The following is a 9623-nucleotide window of genomic DNA, read 5'->3' on the forward strand; positions in this document are numbered from 1 at the left end:
AGCAACGCTTGCAAATCATTGAATTTTATTACCAAAATCAGTGTTCGGTTCGAAATGTGTTCAAATTTTGACAAATTTTGTTCAGCGATGAGGCTCATTTCTGGTTGAATGGCTACGTAAATAAGCAAAATTGCCGCATTTGGAGTGAAGAGCAACCAGAAGCCGTTCAAGAACTGCCCATGCATCCCGAAAAATGCACTGTTTGGTGTGGTTTGTACGCTGGTGGAATCATTGGACCGTATTTTTTCAAAGATGCTGTTGGACGCAACGTTACGGTGAATGAACACATTTCGAACCGAACACTGATTTTGGTAATAAAATTCAATGATTTGCAAGCGTTGCTCGTTAGTAAGTCTATTCATGATGAAATGTCAAAGCATACTGAGCATCTTTCTCTTTGACACCATGTCTGAAATCCCACGTGATCTGTCAAATACTAATGCATGAAAATCCTAACCTCAAAAAAATCACCCTTTATTTCTACCTCGAACCTATTTACCCATAGATGTTTGGCGCTAAATGTCATTCAATCGAAAACCACTTTCGTATGCATCTGTTCTTAATTTCTAATATTTTTTTTTTGGCATAACGTATGGTTTGTTACATGCTTACAAACCATTCATGTATGCTGAATGCTCAGTTTTTGCTTATATGCATTTCCCCAGGCTATTGATTGCTTTCGAATGTAGCAATTGTTTACCACATTCTATGCCTCATATGCTTTGACTGCAATAGCAATATCTATTTCTGCTGACATTAACTGATGTGACCATGCAATTGCTGTTTCCTAAGAATAAAAAACTTTGAAGGCCCATAGAATTGTTATTACTCAGTACAGAGTTCTCCAGGCCATGGCTGCGTATGAGCAACTTTTGTATTACATGCTGCAGATATAACACTTATACGCCATGCTGGACCGCAATAAAGTTAAATGACCACAAAGTGCACACACACACACTCACACACATATTGCACTCTCAAATAAATTTTAATTTATGCTCTTTTTTTACACACACTCTCTCTTACACTTTCTTTCTTTTTCATTTCAGTTTGCTGCCTCTGCAGTGTTGTTGAAAAATCTTTGCGGTAGGTGGTGGTGGTGGTGGTTGCGGCCACAAAATGTCTCTTTCCTCCAGTACCAACAGTCACATCTTTCGTTCATTCTCATCGGAGAGTCAGAAAAATGATTGGTCAAAACGTTTGTCGCTGCGTGGCATACGACATGGCAATTCCGGCGGAAGTACTACTTCTTCCAAAGAGGTACGTATGTCAAATAGTTAGGGGTGTAGAGGGGCCAGAGATCCATTACAGCATTACAAAGAAACAGAAAAAATTGGCGATTAAAGTGAAACAAAAATTCATTAAAAATCTAAAAAATTATGAAATGATATCAAAAACCTGAAATATTGGAAAATATATTAGCGTGTGTTCTGTAAACTTTCACTTTTCCCCCCAAATTGAACTGTAATTATCACGTTAATAAAGTTTCGAAATTTCCCAAATTTACATCATCTCTCTTCTTACAAAAAATAAATAATTTGGACTTTTTGTTTGCCTGATAATAATAACAAATTGATACTATGAGGGGAAAAAAGTGAAAGTGAATCACAGAAAACACCAGATTATAATTTTTTTCCATTAATGGTCAAAAGTTTCTGATAAAAATTTTCAAACGAAAACTTTTAATATTTTTTGCAAATTAGTTCATGTCTGTGTGGCCGCCTCTCATTACATTCTTCTTCTGTGAATATTAACATCTGAGTTTGATTTATTAGTGTGTCTGTTCATTAGCCTTTAAATTTTGTCTGAAAATCCATTAGGTTGAGAGACCATTAAAGTTGAACATGAACAGTTAATACCTTAAACTTAAAAAATGTGGAATAGAAATACATTTTCTTACCAAAAAAATATATATGGCAAAAATTTCTGTGGAAATTTGACAAAATCCAATAACTCGAGTTGTCATATTGTCACAAGAGCCCTTAAAAAATAGCCCAAAAAACTTTTTATTTATAAATTAAGGCAAATGGTGATAGGAGGATAACATTACGATCTTTCTTCTAACTTTCGCCTAAAATTTTGTAGTTTTTGTTCTCTATCTTTCGTCTGTTTGATTATTAAGATCTAGGAACTCTGCGACTAAGATGGGGTGCGTCCAGAGGGATCTGGGTCTGTGTCTTGTGGGTTTGGCTGGGCAGTTAAACAGATGACGTGTGTAGTGTTGTCCCTTGTTACTGTTGGGACATACATCTTGTACGTCTGCCTTGCTCTGTAAGAATTGAAGCGGCTGCATCTGCCGGAACGTAATTCAGCCAGAACTACTCTGGTTTGCCGGGGGAGGTCAATTTCTTCAGGTGAAATGGGAGGCGGTCATACTCCAAGGACTATATTCACCCGTAGCTATTTACCGCATCTGCTAACATGTCTGTTATCTAGACCCGCTTGACATACTGCTTAATCTAGAGGTTCCCTCTTGTAGCGCTGAACCTCATGCTCTAGATCATGTAGATCTTCCTTTTAGCTTCTGGGCGGTAGATACCTATCCACGCGATGATGATGTGGATAGTCTCTGCGATAACAGCCCTAAAGGTATTGCTTAGACAGCATGTAGTTATGTATTGGCGCTGGTAGGATCTTTGTCTCCTAATGGATTTTTTTAAATTCCAAGTAAAAACGTGCTAACTTCTGCCGGGCAGAATCTCATATGCCTTCCGCAATGGATCGCATTTGTCAAGTTCTTTGCCCGGTATCTCCTTATAGACAAACAAAGGTTAGTGGATAAGAATTGCTATGCTATCGGAGCAAAGTCAGGTAAAAAACCGACTCGGGCCATATTTGGCTTGGTTGTTAAAGACAATAATAGAGCCCATTGCGCAAATTTTCAGCCAAATCGGACAGCAATTGCGTCCTAGAAGGACTTTGGAAGTAAAATGAGGAAATCAGTTTGCATGGGAACTATATCAGGTTAGGGATTTATTCAAGAAGTCACGGTGCAAAATTTCAGCGAAATCGAATTACGCCCTCTAGTGGCTCAAGAAGTCAGATCGGGAATTTGGTTTATATGGGAGCTACATCAGGTTATGCACCGATTCAGACCATATTTCGCACGTTTGTTAGAGGTCATAGGTACTGTGACTGTGCTATTTCAGTCAATTTCAGTAAAATCGGGCATTAATTGCGCCCACTAGAGGCTCAAGAAGTAAAATCTGAAGATTTGTTTTGTATGGGAGCTATATCAGGTTTTAAACCGATTCATACCACATTTCGCACGTTTGTTAGAGGTCATAGATACTGTGACTGTGCCAAATTTCGGCCAAATCTCACAAGAATTACGCTCTCTAGAGGCGCAAGAAGTAAAATCGGGAAATGGGTTTGTATGGTAGCTATATTGGGGCTTAAACCGATTCAAACCATTCTAAGTACATCCGTTAAATGTCATAAAAGACGTCATAATACAAAATTTCAGCTTAATCGGATAGGAATTACGCCCACTAAAGGCTCAAAAAGTCAAATTTGGGAGATTTTCTTGCATGGGAGCTACATCAGGTTATACACCGATTCAGACTATATTTCGTACGTTTGTTAGAGGTCAAAGATGCTGTGACTGATCAAAGTATCAGCTTATTCGGTTTAAAATCCAGACCATATTTCGCACACTTGTTAGATGTCATGAATACTGTGACTGTGCCCAATTTAAGCCAAATCGGATGAAAACTACGCCCTCTAAAGGCTCAAGAAGTAAAATTGGTAGACCGGCTTGTGTGGTAGCTATATCGGGTTTTCAAATCGATTCAAACCATACTTGGAACATCCATAAAATGTTATAAAAGACGTCATATTACAAAATTTCAGCCAAATCGGACAAGAATTACGCCCTCTAGAGGCTCAGGAAGTAAAGTCGGGATATCGGAATGGCCGATTTACAATCCCAACCGACCTACACTGATAGGAAGTAAAATTGCAAATTTTGCCCATGAACAATCCACTAAGGAACAGGAGCAAACTTCTTATATATCAATGAGTGCAGTCCGATTCAAGTTGAAGTTCAATGATAAGGGCCTCCATTTAATAGCCAAGTACGAACGGCGTGCCGCAGTGCGACACTTCTTTGGAGAGAAGGTTTACATGGCATAGTACCTCACAAATGTTGCCAGCATTAGGAGGGGAAAACCACGGCTGCAAATTCTTTCTGATGGTCTCGCCAGGATTCGAACCCAGGCATTTTGCGCTACGGTAACCTCCAAGTACTTGTGCAAAATTTCAAGCACCTTTATTTACTCCTTCGAAAGTTAGTGTGTTTTTCACAGACGAACGGATATGGTTAGATCGTCTTAAGTATTGGGTTGCCCAAAAAGTAATTGCGGATTTTGCATATAGTCGGCGTTGACAAATTTTTTTCACAGCTTGTGACTCTGTAATTGCATTCTTTCTTCTGTCAGTTATCAGCTGTTACTTTTAGCTTGCTTTAGAAAAAAAGTGTGAAAAAACTATATTTGATTAAAGTTCATTCTAAGTCTTATTAAAAATGCATTTACTTTCTTTTAAAAAATCCGCAATTACTTTTTGGGCAACCCAATATTAAGTCGATCAAGAATATAAAGTGTGATTTTAAAGCTTTAGGAGGGCTAGGTTAGGTTAGGTTGAAAAGAGGTTACAAATATTAATCCGCCCCATGCCACTATGGATATCCACCTAAGACAGCAATCGGCTTGTTGTGCGCTCTAAAAACTATAAAAGTAACCTCAAGAAAAAACATTTTAAGTTAGGAATTTCGTGCTACTTACAAAATTCTTAATTGTTTCCCATACCACTCCCCTAAGTTGGTTCATGTCTGGTATCGTATCCCCACCTAAGAACGGGTGTCGGTTAACCGCAAAAGTTGTACAATGACACAGGAAATGAACCCATGTCCCAACATCTTCCTCACATGCCCTACACATGCTATCACTTGCCGCACTGATTTTGAATACATGAGCTCATAGTCCTTTGTGTCCCGTTATAATACCAACAGCTATACTGACCTCCTTCTTACTTCCTTTCGGTAATAGGATCGTCCTCTTTCGATCCGGATCACCCCATAGGATTTCCGCCGTCCTAGCGACTGTTTCATTGTTCCTCAGTGTTACATGCGCGTTTTGCCGCCCACGCCCTTAAATCGGATCGCGTCGACCCGAAAGACTTCGAGTTAACCAAGTTTATCGACGGGAGTTCTCAGGCCTTCACTGCCAAATCGCCTGCCATTTCATTTCCCCTTACTCCGTTATGTCCAGGCACCCAAACGATGCGGATAGTGCCATCCTCAGAGTAGGCGTTAATCTACTTCTCACACTGCAAGACTGTTGTGTACCTACCCTCCTGATCGTTATTGCCCTCATGGCCATTTTACTGTCCGTAAAGATGTTCACACACGACTTTCTCGCGTGTGACACCACCTTACACATTCCGTGATCGCCTGAATCTCCGCCTGTAGGACAGTGTTATGGTCAGGCAGTCTAAAACAGATGTCAGTCCCTGGGTTTTCTATGTAGACCCCCAGGCCCACTCTTTCCCCAAGCTTTGATCCATCCGTATAACGTGATGTTCCAGATTGCAAAACTAGGGTTCCGTCAATCCAATAATTTGCCGCTGGCAGCATTGCCTTGCACTCGACCTCAAGTCTCGTCTCAGGTATCCGATCGGAAGCCTCTTTCCTTTCTTCCAGGTTTTTCTATCGTCGCCGTAGGTCCCAACGCCGTAGGTCTCATAGCCGCAGTGGCTGCCTCACACTTAGTCTGTATGTCAATGGGTGATATATATAGAGCAGAATAGTCTCCAGTGCCCTAGTGGGCGTGTTCATTATCGCTCCGCCTATGCCAAGACAACATGTTCTCTGAGCCTTTTCTCTGATTCTGTTGTATGGTCCTTATATTGAACTTTTTCTCCATAGCAGTCAACCAAACTACTGCGGCGTAAGTAAGTATTGATCTAATCACGCTCCTATAGAACCAGTGGACTATCCTCGGATTCGGGCCCCATTTCGAACACACGGCCCATCTAAATTGTGCCCAACATCTGTGAGCTTTCACGGTACGCGCCTGAATGTGCCACCTCCAATTCAGTTTTCTGCCCAAAATCACTCCTAAGTATTTGACCTTGTCAAGTATCGAAATCGTTCCATTGAGGAAACGTTGTGCCTCAAATTGGCTCACCTTCGTCTTCCTCGTGAACAGGCAGTTATGAGTCTTCTCTGGGTTATCATTGAGACCCCTGGGTCTAGTCCTGTCATATGTCATATGCAAGACTTTTTCGGCCCTTCTACATAGCTGGTTCGGATCCTTACCCTTAAGAAGTATTATAACATCGTCTGCATAGCAGAGGGGTTCAAATCACTTCTCAGCCAGCATCCGTAATAGGTTATTTATGGTTGTCACCCACAGTATTGACGTTAAAATGCCCCACTGCACGCCTTGTGCTTTGTTCTCCCTTATATTTATGCAATTTATCCATCTATTCTTTAGCATGTGGTTTATCCAGTTTCTTAGGACCCACTCCAACCTGTACTGGTGTAAGGATTGATGCTTGTTTGAATGTTTGAAGAAATTTTCATTCAAATGTTGACCGCGACTGCGGCTCCGCTTAGTCCAATTTTGGCATACTCTTTCTGACATAGCTCCACACAAAATAGCCTAAATGCATTAAATCGCACGATCTAGGCGGCCAGTTAACCGGTCCCGAACGTGGCGGCCAGTTGACCGGTCACCGAACTCTCCTCTCAATAAGTCTATTGCTACGCGTGCTGTATGGCATGTGGCACCCTCTTGTTGAAACCACATATCACGCAAGTTAAGCTCTTGAAATCGGGTAAAAAAAATTGGATATCATCTCACGGTAGCACTAACCATTCACAGTTACGTTACGATTCGCATCATTTTTGAAGAAGTACGGTCCAATGATGCCACCAGCCCATAAACCACACCAAACTGTGAGTTTTTCTGGATACATTGGTAGCTCTTGCAATGCTTTTGGCTGATCTTCACTCCAAAAACGACAATTCTGCTTATTTAGGTACCCATTGAGCCAAAAATGAGTTTCATCGATGGAATGGAAGAAGCGCGCGATGAACTTTCTTAACGAAGCATGCATTTTGCTAATAAAATTCAATAATTTGTAAACGTTGTTCGTTTGTAAGACGATTCATGGTTAAATTATAGACCAAACTGAAGATGTTTGACAGTGAAATTAAACACGAAACGTTCGTGAACTGCTTAAACCAGTGTTGCCAAAAACATCCTGGTGGGGACATTATGAAAAATTTTGAGCTGTCGTTATCCCCTCCTAACAACAGCTGACATTTGGGAGGTACTGTACCATTTGGTATGACAGCCATCTAAAAACTTCTCCACAAAGAGGTATCGCACTGCAGCAACCCGTTCAGACTCGGCTATAAATAGGAGGCCCCTTATCATTGAGCTTAAAAAACATGAATCGGACAGCCCTCGTTGATATGTGAGAAGTTTGACAGTGTTCCTTAATGGAATGTTCATGGGCAAATTTTTTTTGCATTTGCCTACAAGAAAATAGCTACAAAAAACACTCTTTATATACTTTATGGTGTCCTAGATCAATGTTTTGACTTGTTACAATCGGAATAGTGAAGTTACTTTACCCCCTATCCTATGGTGGAGGGTATCAAAAGTTGTATAGGCTATTTTAAGGATTTTTGTGGCAATATGACAACTCGAGTTATGGGGTTTTGCTATATTTCCACAGATTTGTAACAAATACAAATCAAAGTATTAACATGAATGTCTTTCTACATCCTTTCTTTTCTCCATTTTTCCAGGATACCAGAAAACATAAATTCTTCAATCGTTCCTCATCGCTGAAACAGTCAATACATTCCACTGTTCCACCATCGGTAGACCTGAGTGCTTCTGGTCAGTCAGCAGGAGCAATGCAGTCGCATCAGTCACAGCAACCTTCCACCCCCAAGAAATCCAATTGGGAGGTTATTGAACACTTCAATACAAGCGCCAAAAGTGGCAAGGCTGTCGTCAGTAGCAGTCTGATTGCGGTAAGTTGTCAATTGAATTCCTTAAGCTGTTGCAAGAAAAAAAAAAGAAAAAATTAAATTTCGTGGAAAGAAATCATACAAAAGAAATAAGGACAGGCCAGAGTCGGGCGAAGTCGACTTTTTGATACCCTATACCACATTGGATATGCAGACTAAGTCGGTTTATTTAAATTTGAATTTGAATTTAAAGAATTTCAATCAAAATCCGTATATTGTGTAGTGGTAAATCGTTGTGCAAATTTTTGAGAAGATCGATTGAAAAATGCATTGGCTAAGACCTTCAAAGTGATAATCGGGAGCTGCACGTATATGGGAGCTCCATCTAAAACTGAAAAAACTTTTATGGAATTCATCAGTCATCGGAAAAGTTATAAGAGAAACTTTTGTGCCACATTTTGTAAAGATCGGTTAGGTGTAGTTGAAAAGATGGGGCAGATATTAATCCGTCCTATGCCACTATGGGCATACACTTAAGCAAGTAATCGGCTTGTTGTAGGCTCTAGGAACTAAAACGTGACCAAACTTGCAAATTTTGCCCATGAACATTCCACTAAGGAATAGGGGCAAACTTCTCACATATCAACGAGTGCAGTCCGATTCAAGTTTCAAGCTCTATGATAAGGGGCCTCCTTTTTATGGCCGAGTCCGAAAGGCGTGCCGCTGTGCGACGCCTTTTTGAAGAGAAGCTTTACATGGCACAGTACCACCATTGAAAAATTTTTCTAATGGTCTCGCGAGGATTCGAACCTGAGCGTTCAGCGTCATAAGCGGACATGCTAACCTCTGCCCTAAAGTGGCCTAAAACGGGACCTCGAAAGAAATTTCAAGTCAAAAATTCCGTGGTGATAACGAATTCCTTAATTTTTTTTTTCATACAGCTCCCTTAAGTTGGTTCATGTCTGGTATGGTGCCCCCAGCTAAGTACCGGTGACTTTTATCCGCAAAAGCCGGGCAATGACATTGGATCTTCTTTCCCACATGCGCTACTCATGCTATCGCTTGCCGCACCGATTTTGCCTATGATTTTGTTCTATTTGTTCCGATATGGCACCAAAAGCTAAACAGACCTCCTTCTTACTTTCTATCAGTAATATCCTCTTCTTCTCACGATCTGGATAACCCCATAGGATTTTCGCCATCCTACCAACTGCTTTGCTGCTTTACAGTATTTGTCGCACATGTCGGACCGCGTCGAACTGAAACGACCCGGGTTAATCAAGTTTATCGATGGCAGTTCTCTGGCCTTCACTCCAAAATCTCTGCCTGCAAGACCGTTTTATGGTCAGGCAGTCTAAAACAGATCTCAGTCCCTGGGTTCTCAATGTAGACCCCCTGGCCCGCTCTGCCCTCTAGCTTTGATCCATCCGTGTAACATGATCTTCCAGATGGCAATACTAGAGTTCCGTCAATTCAAGTCTGTGCCGATGCCGACTTCAAGGTTCATCGCAGGTATCCGATTGGAAACCTCTTCCCTTCCTTCCAGGTTTCCTATCGCTGCCTCGATTATACCGCGATGATATGAGCTGCTACCATCCTCAACCCATTCTCCCACCGCCTTAAGTCTCATAAC

At 41.1% G+C, this 9623-nt stretch overlaps 1 protein-coding gene across 1 annotated transcript in view; it reads left to right on the top strand.

Moving 5' to 3' along the window:
• The window catches only part of LOC106093461 (uncharacterized), a 308595-nt gene that overhangs the window by 108714 nt on the left and 190258 nt on the right, over positions 1-9623 (top strand). The window contains exons 3-4 of the mRNA XM_059368504.1: positions 1050-1260; positions 7823-8053. Of these exons, the coding sequence (XP_059224487.1) occupies positions 1120-1260; positions 7823-8053 (372 nt within the window). The 5' untranslated portion in view covers positions 1050-1119. The remainder of the gene's footprint in view (positions 1-1049; positions 1261-7822; positions 8054-9623) is intronic.

This window comes from Stomoxys calcitrans, chromosome 1 (assembly GCF_963082655.1).
Source record: "Stomoxys calcitrans chromosome 1, idStoCalc2.1, whole genome shotgun sequence".
In the NCBI taxonomy this organism is placed as follows: Eukaryota; Metazoa; Arthropoda; class Insecta; order Diptera; family Muscidae; genus Stomoxys; species Stomoxys calcitrans.